This window comes from Microtus pennsylvanicus, chromosome X (genome assembly GCF_037038515.1).
Source record: "Microtus pennsylvanicus isolate mMicPen1 chromosome X, mMicPen1.hap1, whole genome shotgun sequence".
NCBI classification, from domain to species: domain Eukaryota; kingdom Metazoa; phylum Chordata; class Mammalia; order Rodentia; family Cricetidae; genus Microtus; species Microtus pennsylvanicus.
Genome location: NC_134601.1, coordinates 122254633 through 122273451, shown reverse-complemented (window position 1 = coordinate 122273451; position 18819 = coordinate 122254633). Strand labels below are relative to the sequence as shown.

The following is an 18819-nucleotide window of genomic DNA, read 5'->3' as shown; positions in this document are numbered from 1 at the left end:
CAACTCCAGTTCCAGGACAGTCAGCCCCTCACACAAAAATACATGCAGGCATAACACCAAAGCACATAAAAGAAAAACTTTTTAAATGGAAGAAAAGTTGTCTTGCAAAACTTTATTTTCTCTCACATTTTGTGCTCTTGGTGAATGAGATGTCCCAAACTCTACCTTTTTATCTCTGATAAAGTTTGTAGGAAAAGCAGATCATGAGAGAAATGGGCAAGCTCGTTTAACTGCCTGGCTTGGACTAAGATCCTCCAAACTAGCATGTATTCAATCTTGTACCTGGTAAAATGTGCATTGCTTATCTGTTAAAGAGCTCAAGAAATGGTTTGACACTTGTATTTCATATGCATGAGGAATATCAAATGTAGCCCTCCATAAATTGTATGACTTTTCTTCTATCCTGGTATCGGTCCTGCCTAAGCCCAAGACATCAAGTAGGTAAACAGGCAAGGAACTTCTTACCTGAGAGTGTCATGTAGGGCTCTTCTTGGGAGGCAGGAACTCACTTTTCAGATCAGGGGTCAGCAAGCTATAACTCACAAACCAAGGTGACCCCGTTTTTACACAACATATGAGCCAAAACCAGTTTTAACATTTCCAAATGGCTGATGGTGGGATAGAAGTATACTATGTTTAGGGATGTGGATATAATTCCCTCGACCCTCAGGAAGCGCAGAGTTGAATCCTCAGCAACAGAGAAACCAAAACCAGAAATGGTGTTGCACACAGGTAACCTCAGTAGTAGGAAGGAGGAAGCAGGAAGATCAGAAGTTCAAAGTCAACATTGGTCACGCCGCAAGTTCAGGGCCAGTCTTGACTACAAAAGACACTTGGCTGACTTAGCCAGCTTCCCAAACCCAGAAATAAAGTATATTGGAACAATCACACCCATCTGTTTGCTATTGCCTATGGCTGCTTTTGGACATAGACAGAAACCTACAGCCTGCAAAGCCTGAAATATTTTCCTCAAGTCCCTTTGAGAAAATATTTGCTGGTTCTTGCTCAATAGTTAAGGGTTTAACAAAATGTGTTTCCAAGAGGCTGTTATGAAGCACAGTAAGTTTAAATCCGCAGCACCTGGCTCTGCTTGGGGACATGCCTCCACTGTATGCTGTTGGAGTTCCCTCCTCTGTAACCTGAGATGACTTAGCAGAATGGTCTCCCACAGTCCGTAGTGTATGGCGATTCCAGACCGTTCAATGACTCCCAGGTGGCCCAAGAAGTAAAAGTACAGAGCTGTTGTCTGAGCCAAAGCCACTTAGCCAGTGAGTCACTGACACAAATCAGAACTGTGAAGCCACTGCGCCCAGTCAAAGCAGATTGGAGAAGTGGCATCCTACCAGTTTCAAAAATGTCCATTTTTGGTCACTTTCATGCACTCTACATTTATAGATTCTGTAACCAATTTCTTTAATCCTAGGCAAAAAGGAAATGGCCAAAAACTAGAGGGAAGCTGGCAAGGGATAGAAGACAGGCTGCCAACTCCCAAATTCAGATTCTTTGTCCCCTGCAAAATCTAGCACTTCCCTCAGGTCTGTGGAAATCACACAGATACTTAACGTCTTTCCTGCTGCTCCTGCAGCAAGGAAGAGTCTCTGTGGCTATCTCTGTTCAATCGATACTAACATGTGCTTCTTTATCCACAGTCCAAGGGATTATGGGTTGCCAGCACTGGCACGCCAGTCTGGGGTCTGTCGCTATGGAACTAAGATGGCCTGCTGCTATGGCTGGAAAAGAAACAGCAAGGGAGTATGTGAAGGTAATTTTTGTGAAAATTCAGACCACCCTGTGATTGGGTCAGTTTTCAATCTGTGACATTAATACCAAATTATTATCAAGGTCCCATCTAGAATGGTTGACATTATCATGCTAGATGGGAGTTATTTTAGGAGACTCCTGTCCATCATTATTTCTGCTACTCTCTGAGTAAGTGTAACTGGGGTTTGGTTTGGCTTTAGTTTGATTTAATCTGTAGAAACTGAGATGGTCAAAACCATACCAATTAACTCCTTCTAATTATAGTTTTTCCAAATGAATTCTAGTGAAATACACATTTTAATTAATTAGTCTTAGTCTAATAGCCAAGTAATATGCCACTCCCATTTTAAAATTCCTTAAGAGCAGTTTCTAAAGGCAAGAAATGCAGGCACAGGCATGGTTGCAAACGTGTTGGTTTTTTTGTATTATTTTGTGCAGATTGCAGACTAAGGCATGATTTCTCAGATTCTGTGTTAGAAGCTTATATGAGAGACCTATAATAATTTCCAGAGGATTTCTGAGAGCTGAGATCAACACAGATTTCTGTCTTGTGTTGATTTTTATGTGGATTTCTGAAGTGACCAATATTTCTGATAGAGAACCATCAAACCTGTGTTTCTCCAAGGCAGTTGGTTACATTATCTGGGATAGACTTCATTACCTTATGGTAGAATTCTGATCTCAAATGTCTGATCATGAGTATATTGTCTGTTAAATGGGGTAATAACTTGTCTGAATGTTCCATAAGTGCATTAAAATGCTAGCTATTTTAGAAGTAATCACATTATCACCTCATAGGCCTGTCTCTGATCCAATCCCCTCTATTCCAACTGGTCCCAAATAGCTAGATTAATAGCTGCTGGGGTGGTATAAGTCATTATTTTTCAGTAGAGTGAGCACTGGTAAGCTTCCTGTGCCCCAGTTAATATTCCCATAACTACCCATGTCTATGAAAACACCCTAATTAAACTCAGTAGGTCAGTCTTAATCACTATTCTATTTCTGCAAATGACACCATGGCCAATACAATGCTTATAAAAGAAAAGCATTGAACTGGGGATGGCTTACAGTTTCAGAGGTTTAAGTCCTTATCATGGTGGAACATGAGGGCATGCAAGTAGTCATGGTATTGAAGGAGCTAAGGGTTCTACATCTGGATCCAAAAGCAGCAAGAAGAGAGACACTGGGCCAGGCTTGGACTTTTGAAACCTCACAGTTCATCCCTAGTGACACACCTGCTCCGACAAGGCCATACCTATCCCAGTAAGGCCACACCTCCTAGTCCTTCTGGAGTAGTGCCACTCCCTAAGGAGCAAACATTCAAATATGTGAGCCTGTGGGGGCCACCCTTGTTCAAATCACCACAGGGTCTAAAAAGGCAAAAGACATGGCAGTAGAAGGAAGACCCTTGGGGGAGAAGAAGGGGTTCAGTGGGAGTGGGAAGAAGACAAGAGGAGGTGTAATGGAAGCTTGCTATGATCAAAATCCATTGTATACATGTTTAAAATTGTCAAAGAATGCATACAAGATTTTGAACTATATAGACTGATTCTAGAGGAGGACAGAACTTGATAATATCTGAAATCTATGAAACAACAGAAGACATGGGTACTGTTTCCACACATTCCCTGTTATTCAAAACTTTCAGCCATCAGGGCTTCTTCATAATGGAATAGCCAGAGTGCTGAGATGCTAAGGGAAGAATGAAAACCATCATTGTCCATCCAGTTAGAGGAAGTTAAAGCATTGGGCCCTGTGTCAATTAAAAGGGCAGACAGATGTAGCTCAGCTGCTAAAATGCTTGCTTAGCATGCTTCAGTCCTCAGCCTGATTTAATGTATTATGATCAAAGATATCATACACTAGACTGATGTGGGTGAACTTGGAGAAGGTAGTGAAGTTAATTAAGGCTCTGGTTCCTCCCCTGGAATGTGGAGAGGGTAATATCCCCCAGAAGGTGCAGAGTCGAGGCACTAAAGCATGTACTAACTGCTTGTCACACAGAAAAAAAAATGCAATAGTTCGTGTCACACTTCTGTCCTTCAAAGCACCAGGTGATAGGAGTATTAAACATAGATTTGTTCTTTACCCAGAAACGGCATAAAACATTCTTCTTTGAAGGCAGTCATGTGGAAAGAGGTAAAAGTCACCTGAGACATGTGACTTGTAATTCTTTACACTCTCACGAACCTCAACACTTATTGCCATAAAACTCGATCAGACCCAGCATACCCCTGGCAAGTAAAGGAGAGTGAAACCTGGCTTTGTGCAAGGGATGTTCTTCAATTGGATCAGAGTAGTCTGGCCACAGTATACCCAGCCAATCACCATCTTATATATCACAAGCACGGAGGAATGTGAAGCAAAAGGCTAAGACCCGGTGGGAGAGTTGAAGAAAAATGTTCAGTATGTGGATGTGGCAAGCTGAAGATGGTTTCCAGAGTTTCATGTAACCCAGGCTGACCTCAAACTCTTTCCATAGTTGAAGACGATCTTGAACTCCTGATCCTTCTGTTTGAGTGCTAGGATTACAGCCACACACCACCATACCCAGTTTGTGGAGTGCGAGGGATCAAATTCAAGGCTTTCTGAGTTCTAGGCAAGTGCTGTACTAACAGAGCTCCATCCCCACCCCAGCACTTCCCTTCTTGTTGGTAAGGTCATATGTTCCTAGAAGCACAAAATAACAGGGATAGTTATTTCCCTCTTCCTAGGTTCCTTATCCCTAACACACACACACACACACACACACACACACACACACACACACACACAAACACCACCACCACCATCACCAACAACAACAACAACAACAATAACCTGCCCCAACAAGCACTACCAGACCCTGGCTGGGAGTTCCCAGTCCACACACACCTTCTCTTCCATTTACTGTTGACTCTTTGTTTCTCTCAATTACCTGCACCCATGCACACTAGAGCCCACCCACCCCCAGCCTTTGGCCTCTGCCCCTGTCTAAATCTTCTGTCAGTGGTGGAGTCTGATCAAGTCTGCATCATGAACCTGAAAATATATGTCACTCTAGTGACCTGGAATGAAGTGCTGGCCAAGGACACATTCCAGCTGAAAAACTGCAAATGGAGGAGTGGGGGAAGGAGAACTGAGTAGGAGAGTTTGTCTTTGTGCAAAGTGTGCCTCAGCCTCTGGCTGTTTTAGACACAAACTGCATTTCCCTTTGGTGGATTGGCTGTTCTGGTCACAGATCCAAAGCGACTATAAATTGAAAACATCTTTCTGAAGCTCCAACCTTAAAGCAAGGCTATAGCTCACTATTTCTCCTGTGTGCTATCTGGCATTCATTCTGGGCTTTCCTGTCTGGATCACATCGGAAATGAGCTTCCAGGGAGCAATCACATGTCTTTGGGCCTTAAAAAACAATTGAAGATTTATTTTTTCTAACACCTGAACCTAAAGCTGCATCGCCAAATCCATGTTTATAACATAGGAGACACTGAAAATTAAATTCCATCTCTTTAGTCTCTAGAAGTGGAAAAATTTTGCTGGGCGAGCTTTTTTCCTCTCCTTATCTTCTTAGTTATGACTTGTTCAAGACCAAAATGTTTCCCTGCTATAATTTCTATGTCTATTGCTTTATTCACTATTGAAAAAAATATGTGTTCTGGGCACACATCTCTAATCCCAGGACTAAAGAAGGAGAAGTAGAAGGATCATGAGTTCAAGGCTACAAAGAGAAACCCTGTCTCAAAACAAAAACAAAACAAGGGCTAGGACTGTAGCTCAGTGGTAGACCATTTGACTAACATACACAAGACTCCAGGTTCTACCCCTAGGACTGCAGTATAGCTGCATATTTTTATATATAGGATACATTTGTGTGGGGCATATATTTGCATGTGACGCATCTATTTTCCCATATGTAGCATAGTCACAAATGATATAAAATGCTTCAGGAGAAAAATGAATTTTAAGTGATTGCCCAAAGACATTGAGAACACAGCAATAGACAGAAGTTCTCACGCTCATTTTGCTCATCTCCTTCCCATGAGCCTGATTCAAACTTGCCATCATCTTTGATCATTTTTTCCTTACCCCCAACTCAGCTACAACATTCTGGCTCTCTCGTTTTAGCCTACCATTTTGTTCACTGAAGAAAGACTTAGCGAATGCCTACTTTGTAAGTTCACAACAGGAAAACAAATCCTGCCTGGGTTAGGCTTCTATAACTGCCATCCTCGCTATGCTCTGAGTGCCCATCAGAGTGAGCTATTCAGATTTAATGATAACAAACGACACTAAAACTGTCTTGGTCATCCCAAAGAAAACTAAGTAGTGCTGGGGCCCATAGCTCAGACAGTAAAGTGCTTGTCACAAAGACATGAGCAGCTAAGTTCGATCCGCAGAGCCCATGTTGATAGATAGATAGATAGATAGATAGATAGATAGATAGATAGATAGATAGATAGATAGATAGATAGATAGATAGATAGATCGATCGATCCAGGTAGAGTTGTGCATGTTTGCAATCCTGGCACTGTAGAGGCAGACTCAGCTGAATCCCTGAGACTCCCTGGACAGCCAGTCTAACTTAGTATGTGGTCCTGAAGGCCACTGAGAGGCTCAGTCTCAAGAAACAAGTTTTGGGTGGCAGCAAGATGACTCAATGGGTAAAGGTGCTTGCCACAAGGTCTGAAAACTTGAGTCTGGTCCCCAGGACCCACATAGTAGAAGAAAAGTACCAACTTCTGCAAGTTGTTCTCTGACCGCTCCCCTGCGTATATCATGGCACATGCATTCCTTGGCACCCAAATACAACAAATAAATAAATATTTTTGAAACAAGTAGATGCCAACTGAAGACACAAAAGGTTGTCATCTAGCTTTCACATTAAAGTACATATATGTATACTCACATCCACACATATGTGAACATAGACACATACACACACAAAGAAAGAAAAATAGAGAAATACTTAAGAAATGGGAAGAGACAATGACAAGAAATGGAGGGACCTTGGAACTTGCCCATGTTACTCTGATGTGTCTTTCTCTCAAATACTCTTTTTTCTTTATTATTATTTTGGGTTGACATTCAGAAATGGTTGGCTGTGTGGTCTGGGGGTAGGGGAGACGTGGCCATACTAAGTAAATGAGTACAATATCTTTACATATGCTGAATAGTGGGTGTGAGGGCTTGTTTTCTTCAAAAGGAAATCCCTGCCCAGTGTCAGAAAGGTCAAAGCAGAGTAGAGAGGAAAACAGGTTCTCAGTCCATTCCCAAAGACTTCTCTACCATGTAGGAGGCAACCTGCCTGTGCACATTATCACTGCGTCAACTATTTTCAGGATCTCTTTTCCTTTTACAGCTGTGTGTGAGCCCAGATGCAAATTCGGTGAGTGTGTGGGACTGAATAAATGTAGATGCTTTCCAGGGTACACCGGGAAGACCTGCAGTCAAGGTCAGTATGACACCAGGATCCTGGGACAAATTCCATTACACTGGGTTCAGGGAGGAAAGATGGTATAGAATTTCTTACAGGATGGTAGTCAAATCTTGAACATAACAGGGTTTAAGGACAAGAGTTTTCAGCTATCTCTCCTTAATTAAGTGTGAAACTTCCGATTTTTTTCAAAATATGCAATAAAAGGCTATAATCAGAGTCTACCCTTTTATTTCCCAGTCACCCAGACCCAATTAATCACACAAAAACTATATTAATTGCAACATTGCTTGGCCAATGGCTCAAGTATTCCTAGCTCACTCTTATGTCTTAAATTAACCCATTTATAATTAATCTGTATATCACCATGGGGCTGTGGTATACCTCATTTTCTCCATGTCTTGTTTCCTCGGTGGTTGGCTGGTGTCTTTCTCCTCTACTTCAGCAGTCTGACTCTGCCTACTATATATATATATATATATATATATATATATATATATATATATATATATATATGTTTGGATTTCCTGTCTGGCTTTACTTTGCTAAGCCATTGGCCAAAGCAGCTTCTTTATTAATCAATGGTAATAAAAGACGAGATCCCACATCAAAGGGCCTTGTTTAAAATAACTATTATTTTAAAATTATCTAAGTAATATACATTCTTTATTAAAAACAACAATGCATACGACTATAAAAATAAAAAAGGATGGGCCAGTGATGTAACTTAGTTGGTAGAGTATCTGCCCAGCATGTACAAAGACCTGGGTTTAATCCCCAGCACTGCATAAAAACCAGGCATGGTGATGCACATCTGTAACCCTTAGCACTTGAGAGGTGGAGTCAGGATGCTCAGAAAAGTTCAAGGTCATCTTCAGCTGCACATCAATTTCTAGACCAGACTGGCATCTATGAGACCCATTTGAGGAGGTGGGACAGAGAGAGGCTCAACCCCAAACCCTTATTAGAACCAAAGTTAACAGTTTGCTCTCCATCTTCAGAGGCTTTTTCCAGGACCCTCCAAGCATCAGTATTTCTCCTGGGCACCCTTACCTGCCAGCATGCACAGTGCTCAAACTTCTTAACGTCATTATCCCAGTTCTTAGGGTGAAGATATTTGGCATTCAGGAAGCAAATGCTTTCTTACCATCACCATTTACACTGTCTCCAAACAATGCATAAAACGTTTTACTCCTATCCACTCGCTGCCATTCAGTATGGAGTGATTGCTTTTGTGAGATATGTATCTAAAAATGGAACTGGGGAATTGTGTGCATATTTTTATCCCAGCTTATACATTTCTGAGAGGGTTTGATTTTGTTTTTGAGGAAGTGTCTTACTATGTACCTCTAGCCATCCTAAATGTCACTTTGTAAAGCATGATGACCTTAAACTCACAGAGATCTGCCAGCTTCTGCCTCCTGGGTGCTGGGATTAAAGGTATGTGACACCACATTGATCTGTTTTGCTTTGAAACAGATTTGCTTGCTATATAGCCTAAGATGAATCTTGAACTCCTGATCCTACTGCTACCATCTCCCAGGTGTTTGGAGTATATGTATGGGCTACCATGCCCAGTGTATACAATGCTGGCGATGGAATTCAAGACTTTGTACACGCTAGGCAAGCACTTTACCTACAGCCCAGCAACAGATATATCTCAAAAGTTAATTTATGATATTTGTCTTAATCTATTTATCTGATGCTAATTAAGGATTTATTTACTATCTAGAACATTGGCCAGGTATGGGCACATGACTATAATCCCAGCACACGGGAGGCAGAAGAGCTCAGGAGTTTGAAGCCAGTCTCCGTTATGTGCTCAAGAACAGGCTGGGCTATCTGAGACCCTGTCTCAAACAAACAAGAAAAGTCTCGAACAAAAGTTCTGTCTTGTAGAGAGAGCTGTTAGGTCATTTATAAGGTCCACTCTCATTTACCTTTTACATAAGCAATAACTGTATTATAGTATGTTTATGCAGTAAAGTTGTATGGGACGTATGCATGCTAAGACATACTAGTTATCTAAAAGTCAAACTTAACTGATAGTCCTATATTTTTAGTTGCCAAACTCAGGAACCATACCCAAGGGACAGCATTGTTGAAAGCCATTTAGAAGAGGTGCTGTTGGCTGGCATCTACTGGCTACACATCTGTCTTAGTTAAGGTTTCTATTGCTATGAAGAAACACCACGACCACACAGTCTTATAAAGGAAAACATTTCATTAGGGCTAGCTTACTGTTTCAGAGGTTTAGTCCATTATCATCATGGTGGGAAGCATGATGGCATGCAAGCAGGCACGGTGCTGGAGAGGTAGCTGAGAGTTCTACATCTAGATCTGCAGGCAGCAGGAGGAGAGAAACCCCAAAGCCCACTCCCAGTGACACACTTCCTCCAACAAAGACACACCTCCTAATAGTGCCACTTCCTAATGGCCAAGCAGTCACATATATGAGCCTATGGGGGGCCATTCCTATTCAAACCACCACAGCACTCTACAGTGCCCAGAAATGCCCTGTACCAACAAAAATAGCTTGGTCCAAATGGCAATAAATGTTGATGCTGCAAGACTGTGGGAATTATAGTGAACAAAGTCCACCCCCCAATGCTGGAGCTCAGTTAGGGAAGGGGTTGCTAGTAGTATCTATTGAACAAATCCCATCCCTTCACCTAAATACCCCAAAGTACAGATCAGCCCCACATAAAGGAATGATCTGGACTCAGATGTCAAGAGAGGTTCAGCCACCCTTACAGAAAGAGAGCCTCAACAAAGTGCCCCTCGCCCTGAGATAAGGTCAAGCACAAACAGCAAATCACATTTAACTGTTCTCGTGAGAAACTTCCAGAGGGCCAGAGAGAAGGCTCAGCAGTTAAGAGTTCAGATCCAAATGCCACATACAAAAAGAGCTGGGTGTGATGAGAAAGAACTGTAATCTCAGGCACGCTGGCTGGCCAACCTAGCCTAATAGCTGAACTCTCTCTTCTTGTCTTCAAAGCCTGGGAATGGCAGCTGGCCTCCTGATTCATACTCATGAACCCAAAGCCGCACACACAGCAAACACTGAGAATCACAGGTTCATTGGCAAAATCTCATATTAGACATATTAGATCTCTCTTACCAGGTGCTTGTTTTTTTCCATAGATCGCTTCTGGAACCCTTTGCACTAGAAGACCTATTTCTCATGTTAGTTCTCAAGTTCCAGTAAAATATCAACATTGAGAGAGTGGTCCAGTTGGCTCAAGTTTTAGGGTTTTCTCTCTTCCCCTGACAGTCCCCCTGCCCCATGGCAACGTGATCAAAAACAACTCATAGCAACGGGCCTCAGGCCTCAACTAATGTGTTTCCCAAAAATCCTCTTTCTAGGACATGAGTGAGTCACTGAGGGCTTGAAGCCAAATGATGGGATACACTGGGTTTTCCATTATGTCCAGTCAACGTATTTCAATTCCCCTATTAAAAGAGGGTGGAGTTGGGGGCCAGTGAGATGATATAGGCACATGAACACACGCACACCTGCATGCACACACTTTTGCAAAATAAAATAAACAAAAGTTTTAAAAAAGCCAATACGGTGATTGGACTGTGTAAGGGAGGTGGTAGGGTCGAGGGGACAAGCAATAGAGAAGGAAGCTTCTTCAGGTGATAGAAAACCTGCATCCACGGGGCGGGGTGGGGGGGTTGGGGGGAGGTGAGGGGAAGGTGGGGGAGCGAGAGGAGGGGAAGGAGAGTGGGAACTGGAATTGGTATGTAAAATTTTTAAAGACTGTTTTAAAAACAGAAAAGAAAAAGAAAATCTGCATCCACAGAACTTTCCAAAGGCAGGAAGAGCCTTTGATTCACTTTTCAAGGGCGCATTCTGCTTGCTGCCTTTCAGAACTGTCTTCTCTTCTGTGGAATTTGCTGCTGTTCCCCTCTCTGTCTCTTCCTTATGGGAGTTATGCTATGAGTCCTCCTCCACAATCAGATTGCCAAAGATAACATAGATCCTTTCATCACAATGTCTTCCAACAGTTTTTTCTCCTGTACCTTTTTTTTTCCTATTTGAGACAGGGTCTCAAGTATCCCAGGATGACCTTGAACTCCTGATCTTCCCCCACCACCCCACCTCCACATCCACCTCCTGAGTACTGAGATTACAGGCACCACCGTGCCTGGATTTTGTAGCACTAGGTATTGAACTCAGGGTTTTGTGGATGCTAGGTGAGCATGCTTCTAACTGAGCTACACCCCAGCCCACCTCCTTAATCATGTTCTTATTTTAAAAGAAATGTTATTTATTCTTTTTTTAAAAATGTTATTTATTGTTAGTCTTTAATTTTTTTTAACGAAATATACTAAGAAGCACAGGAAAAAGACATCTTTGAACAAACTGATTAGCCACAAGCATGGCTAGCATTGAGAGCGTTCACCCCGGGCTTCTGTCCCCTACACATTTCTGTTGGTTGTTGATTCATCTACAATTGAGATCATGTACATGTAGCTCTGTAAACACCCCGTGTGCACCTTCACATGCAATTAAATATGCTGCAACCTCACTACCAACTTCCTGTCAGGGTTTCTCTAGAATGATATGAGCTATGACGCCGGGTGTAAGTCACAGCAATGCTCCCTGGCATGCGCTGTTTAGGAAGTTGTACAAACAGAAATATTCAAATTTGATGTTTCTAACTCTTTAAGTAGCATCATATAGAAGTGTACATGTATTAGAAATGTCTAACTTGGGCCAGTGAGACGGTTCATCGGGTAAAAAGCACTTGCTGTACAAGCCTGATAACCTGAGTTTGATTCCTGGGACCTACATCAGAAGGAGAAAACTGACACTTGATAGCTTTCCTCTGACCATGTGCCCACACTCTCACATACATATCACACACACATACACACACACTAAATGTTTTAATAAAAAATATATGTGATAAATTGCCACAATACCTTTCTAATTGAAACCCAGATTAAAAACAAAACAAAACCAGAAACTCAACAGTCCCTGCCTCTGACATATCTAAGTATTTCTTCCATCAACAAGAAAAGCATAGCCGTGGATGATGGTGGGTGGCTTTTGCCTGTGATCCTTAGCACTGGAGGGGATGAAGCATGAAGGCTGCCTCAAGTTCAAGGCCAGCCTGGGCTATCATGTGATGACAGGTAGATAGATAGATAGATAGATAGATAGATAGATAGATAGATAGATAGATAGGTAGATAGATAGATAGATAGATAGATAGATAGATAGATAGATAGATAGATAGACAGACAGAGAGAGAGAGACAGGTAGGATAGATGGATGATGCATGGATGGATAGATAGATAGACAGACAGATAGATAGAGAAAAGCATATCTTGACTTTACTTCCTCTATCACAGTAGAATGGTGATACTCAGCTTATTCTACTCAATTTCTGTTTGTGAAAATCTTCTTTTGTTGCCTATAGTTGTAGTTTCTTCTATTTAACTGCTTACGACATACTCATCATATATCTATCCTGTTGAGGTGTATTTGAATCACTCCAACTATACATACGCTAGTATGAACTATACATAGGCTAGTGTGTTTTCTTGGTGTGAAAGGACAGCAGGCATTTCTATTAGGAACATGTCTAGGACTGCAACTGCTAGCTACTAGGTAGGTCTCTTTCTAACTTGAAGTTTTCCAAAGTGCCTGTAATACTTTCCATTCCCTCCAATGGTGAATGATTGCCCTATTTGCTCCACATCCTCACCAATCTTTCCAAGTGGAAAGACGTTTGACAGTTTGAAAGGATAGAAGCAGGGAGCCTGTGTCCTTCTGAAAATCGGCATCCAGTCTCTCGCACATGGATGATTTCTGACTCTTGTTAACTTTCCTCCCTTTTCTGACTGGCCCTGCAGATGTGAATGAGTGTGCAGTCAAACCCCGGCCATGCCAGCACAGGTGCGTGAACACGCACGGCAGCTACAAATGCTTTTGCCTCAGTGGCCACATGCTTCTACCTGACGCCACATGTGCACGTAAGTTTCAGCAGCCACTCAAAGCGAAAAGCTTGCCTTTTGGTAGTCGGTGTGTGGGAAAGGACTTACTTGGGCACCTTTTAAAAAACATATTTAGGGTTATCCTGGTGTAGTGGTGCACACTTTTAATCCCAGCATCCGAGAGGAAGGGGCAAGCAGAGCTCTGTGAGTTTGAAGCCAGTCTCATCTACCCAGTGAGTTCCAGGCCAGACAGGACTCCATAGTGAAACATTTCTCAAAAACAATATGTCTACAGTTGAGGATATGGCGCAGTTGGTAGAAGCCTGCCTGGCGTGTAAAAATCCTTGGGTTTGATCCCGAGCCCCACACAAACATGGCATGCCAGTGCATGCCTGTGATCACAACATTCAGGTGGAGGCGGGAGAATAAGAAATTAGTTCAGAGTCAAACTGAGTTACAAGTCAAGTTTGAAGTCAACGTGGGCATACATGAGATTCTGCCTCCAAAAAATAATGGTCATGAACATCACCATTAGCAGCCACCCCCATTGCCCTTAGCAGCTACAAATCTACCTCCTCTGTCTCTGTGGACTTGTTTCTTCTAGATACTCATTTTATAAATGAAAAATACAGACTCAAGGGGGTGGGGGAAATCAATTACATAGCTCTGTGTGTAGAGACGAGTTGGATTTCACCATGAAACTAGATGTAGTGAGCAAAGGGAGGTGATAAATGTCTGCATCATCCCAGGCCATCAATCCTTCCCACCAGCTACTTTTCTCACGCCCGTACTCCCTGAGATTAGAGTGTCTCGTTGGAAGTGCATTCTGACCCACATTCCTGAGAAGAAAAGCTTTTCTGTGATAGAGACCCGGGTTCCGTGGGAGGGTGGGAGTCTCCATCCATTCATTTCTTGAGAGAAGAGGCTTTTTAAGTGTCACATTGCAGCTGAAAAGCAAACCCACCTTCCCTGCATGCCTTCCCTCCCCTCTTGCCCTCTCCTTTTCTTCTGCCCCGTGACACCCAGCAAACATAAACCTGCTGCCTTTAGCCAGCTTCCTAGGGTTGCAGTCAAGTAGGCTTCCAGTCCACCCCAGGCTAGCCAAGGTCATCTCATCTAGTCTTGCCTACTGCCCCTGGCTCCTCTCTGTCCTGGCCCCTTCTCACCATTTACTCAGATCCTCCCGTTGTAAACAAGCCTAAGAGATAACACAAACATTCACGGTGTCTTTTTCAAATATCCTTATTCTCATAAACAGACGCCCACACAAAACAATCTGATAGCCTAATGAATTCTTGTACAGCACCTTTGTGACTACCACCAATTAGAACTTGGCCAGAACTTTTCTCTTATGCCTCCCCAAAGAGGACCCATTATCTAGGCTTTTACAGCCATCGCTTTGAACTTTTATTTTAAAAAGATCGATGCTAATGGATCTGAAACCTTCCAGTAGAACTCAGGCAATGCCAAAGAGATATCTTTCCCCAAATGGAAAGAGAGTAATGTTAATTTTGCTGATTACATTTCAAAGAAGATAACTAAAAAGAGAAGAAAAGAAATTAGTACTATAACCATCAGTAGGTGTTTGCTTTCCACCTTCGGTCTCCATCCCTACACACTCTTTCTTTCCCTCTAAGGATTATCTTTGCTTCTCCATTTAGAGCTTAAACCATGTCCTTGGCCTCTTTCCTGGGTGCTGGTTTTATTCCTCCTGGCCCATTTCACTGTCTTTGATCCCTCTAGATGACTAGTGTTTTCTGGAGCTGGGTGGATGGAGTATATTTACCAAAATCATGGTTGTGGTCAATGGTCAGAGAATATAAGAAATTTTGAGGGAGCTGAGAGATGGCTCAGGAGGTAAAAGCACTTGACCTGCCAGCATGAGGACCCGAGTTCAAATCCCCAGAACCCTAGTAAAAAACAAAACAAAAAGCACAAGGGTTTATAATTCCAGCAACCCTTCAGGAAGATGTGAGGCAGAGACAGAAGGATCCCTGGAGGTTTCCAGGCCAGCTAGCCTGGAGTACATAGTAGAAAAGCAACAGAGACCCTATCTCAATCAACTTCATTGGAGTCTGTCTTGGTTTCTTTTGGTTTGGTTTGTTTCTTTTTCTTCTTCTTTCTTGAGGAGGGGGATTACAAGGATGTGGGGGAGGACCTGGGAGGACTGGGAAGTGTGATCGGAGTCCATGATATGAAATTCCCAAATAATTGATGAAGTATTATTTTTTTTAAAAAAAGTTTTAAAGCTAAAGTGAGTTCAAGGCCAGTCTGAGAAATATAAGATGATGTTGCAATTTAAGAAATAGGGGTGCAGGGGGCTGGAGAGATGGCTCAGAGGTTAAGAGCACTGACTGCTCTTCCACAGGTCCTGAGTTCAATTCCCAGCAACCACATGGTGGCTCACAACCATCTGTAATGAGATCTGGTGCCCTCTTCTGGGGTGCAGGTTCACATGCAGGCAGAACACCGTATACATAATAAATAAATAAATCTTAAAAAAAATTAAAAAAATAAAAAGAAATAGGGGTGCACTCAGAGCTATAGGTTTTGTCTAGAGATAGTCAAGTGCAATGTGTTGCTCCATGAAACAAACCACGAGTGAGATTCATCCCAGGGACCACCACAACAACACGCTTGCCTGGATTCCTTGTGGGTTTCCTTTTGGGACTCAGACCATGAATCCTGTCCTAAGACATATTACAATTCACATCACAGAATTGGGAGAGACTTCCTTAGTTAATCTCTGTCTACTTTTGCAGACTCTAGGACATGTGCCAGGACAAACTGCCAGTACAGCTGCGAAGAAACAGAGGAAGGGCCACGATGTGTGTGTCCATCCTCTGGCCTCCGCCTGGGCCCAAACGGAAGAGTGTGCCTAGGTAAAACAGAAGGCATAGCCTCTATTCCTCTCCCATTTCCTCTTCATTCCCCTCCATTCTCCCTCCGCTGAACTCCATTTTCATTCATTACAAGGCTTGTGCTGAACAGATACTGTATAAGGTAACTTGATTCAGGAAATAACCAGGCCAGCTTAAGATAAACAATTATATTTTTGCTTATTATAAGGGGAAACTCACGCCACAAGAATGGGAAGTCCAAGTTCTGCTGTGTCCAGGAGTTAAAGGTCATTCTTGGCTACATAGCCAGTCTAAGACCAATCTAGGATACACATGTTGGGGTGGGGGGGAATATAGATAATGACATTATAGCCAGGAAACACCTCCAAGGAAAGACAGGCACAGTGATGTGAACCTGTGAACTAAAAAGCTGTGCGTGTGCCTGGTAAAAACCTAGAATACTTCCTGAACAAGTGACATAGGCACTTTTCACTAGATAATCAGTTTTCTAGGCCAGGAGGCTGCATGTGCTTGAGCATTGCATGCTGGGGGTTAAGGTGAGTACCTGCGCATGTGTTGGAGTACTCTTCCTGCAGTCACTGACAGCTTCCGCTCCTATACCTTAGATATCGATGAATGCGCTTCCAGGAAAGCCATCTGCCCTTCCAATCGAAGATGTGTGAACACGTTTGGAAGCTACTACTGCAAATGTCACATTGGTTTTGAATTGAAATATGTCAGTCGCCGATATGATTGCGTAGGTAAGATAGTGACTTTTTTTCCCTTGCCCCCGAGCCCCATGGGCTTTCTCTACAGCTATTTTTTTTATGTCCGTTCAATCTACTATACTGGTCAGGTAGACAACACAGAAAACCTTGATATTAAGTTTGCAGCATTTAGGTAACCCCAGTGAAATTAATTATGAAGCTAGGTCCATAGTGACTTAAACAAATGAATATAATTATTATGGAGGCAAATATCTTGAGATGTTACCTGTGAGATCTTTTTTTATAATTTTGTAAGTTTTCAATTAGTTTATATTTGCTTCTGTTTCCAATTACACATCCAAGAATGGGAGCAATAAATATTTATATTTGCCATAAGATTAAGAAGACCTTGGGGGTTTGTTCCTAATGTTTTCCATTGGCTTTAGACAAATGTATGAAGGTGACTGGAGAGTTCGGTCCGTAGTTACAAGTATTTGGTCTACAAACACAAGGACCTGAGTTTGGGTCCCAGCAACCGCATAATAAGCCAACTCTCCCAGAAAACACCTGAACCACAGTTCTAGGGAACAGGGACAAGAGGATCACTGGGGTCTGCTGGCTCCGGCCTATCTAAGAAAAAAAAAAGGAGCCTTAGGGAAAGACTCTGCCTCAAAAAGAAAAGTGGATAATTATAGAGGAGGACAGTCAAGGCCTTCATCAGGCACACACACACATCTGCACACACACATCTGTACACGCACGCACACGCACGCATCCATTTTTTAAAAGGAAAATTCTATGAAAAGGCACGTGTCCTTTCCTCTTCTTTTGGCCTCTCCATAGCTCAAGTGTCAAACTCAGTCTCTGCTAACACTGTTTTTAGTCAACTATTAGTCTCATCTGTATGAAGTCAAACATTTGTATCTCTTAGGGAAGGGATCCCAAGCCTCAAGAGCTTGTGGGGTCTTGCATACCCATTGCCTGTAGAGCTTTTTGGTTGACCACCAGCTCCCAAATAACAACATGGAAACTTATTAATTATGAAAACTTGGCCCTTAGCTTAGACTTGTCTCAGCTAGCTCTTATAACTTAAATTAACTCATTTGTCTCAATCTACATTCTGCCACATAGCATTACCTCCCTTCAATCTTGTACTTCCTGCTTCCTCTCCGTGTCTGGCTGACGACTCCACCTTTCTTCTTCCCAGAGCTCTCGCTGGCTGGAAGTCCCATCTATACTTCCTGCCTAGTATTGGCTGTTCAGCTTTTTATTACGCCAATCCCAGCAATACATCTTCACACAGTGTACAAATATCCCACAGCAGTTGCCCTTAATATATTGTCCTACAGTGAAGAGAAATGTGTGTTACCTCTAGCTCTCTATTCACATAACATGGGTGACAAAGGTTTCCACATGACATGGAAAGCTAACCAGTGGAGAAAATGATTTAAATCCTGTGTTTAGGGCTTCTTGGGACATGTCTTGTACCTTCGTGGTGGGGCAACACCCCATTGCTGGTTTTTGAAGCATTTTGGGAGGCCTCGGTGGTTATTCCCTCAAATTTTCTTCACCCTCTCCTGTTGACCCAGCCAGTCGTGCAATCAAATGACAGTGGTACAGTATTCCCCAGTTCCCTGACACTGCAAGGACTTTCCCCACACAACAAGTTGGGAATCCACGTAGCTGCACAAGGAAGCAAATCTCGGGTGTGCTACAAGTGCTTACGACGAGCATCAGCGCTCCTTTTATGACTGAGTTCAAAACAATACACTGTTTTGTATGCTTACATCTACAAAAGCATAGGCAGGACATGGGGCGTAGAGTAGAGCACTTGCAGCTCCCACCTGGGTGGAATCTGGCCAATTTTCCACCGCGGAATCCAACAGGCGAGCTCAAACTAGCCTGACCCTTTCCCCTTGCAGCTTCTAAGCAAAATGCCCATGCCCGTGAATTCAGATGATGTCAGAGGTTCCTGGCTGATCCCGTCTTTTTTGTTTGTGAGGAGTTTAAAGGCCACCCAAAATTAGAATTCATTTTCTGATATCATTACTTAGTTTTCGGATTACAAGGATGAAAAGCAAACCCATCCAAAATCTAGCATTTGTTTTCCAGATAGTGTTATTCAGTTCCAGATTACATAGAT

The 18819-nt window shown here is 42.6% G+C and overlaps 1 protein-coding gene across 6 annotated transcripts in view; it reads left to right on the top strand.

Annotated features, from left to right (window-relative positions):
- Egfl6 (EGF like domain multiple 6) overlaps positions 1-18819 on the top strand; it is a 58631-nt gene that overhangs the window by 18466 nt on the left and 21346 nt on the right. For 5 of the 6 annotated variants that reach the window (XM_075958119.1, XM_075958117.1, XM_075958123.1 and 2 more), the window contains exons 2-6: positions 1650-1762; positions 7103-7195; positions 13049-13168; positions 15892-16011; positions 16596-16730. In XM_075958119.1, coding sequence (XP_075814234.1) covers positions 1650-1762; positions 7103-7195; positions 13049-13168; positions 15892-16011; positions 16596-16730 — 581 coding nt within the window. The remainder of the gene's footprint in view (positions 1-1649; positions 1763-7102; positions 7196-13048; positions 13169-15891; positions 16012-16595; positions 16731-18819) is intronic. The other variant, XM_075958121.1, reaches the window with a different exon arrangement.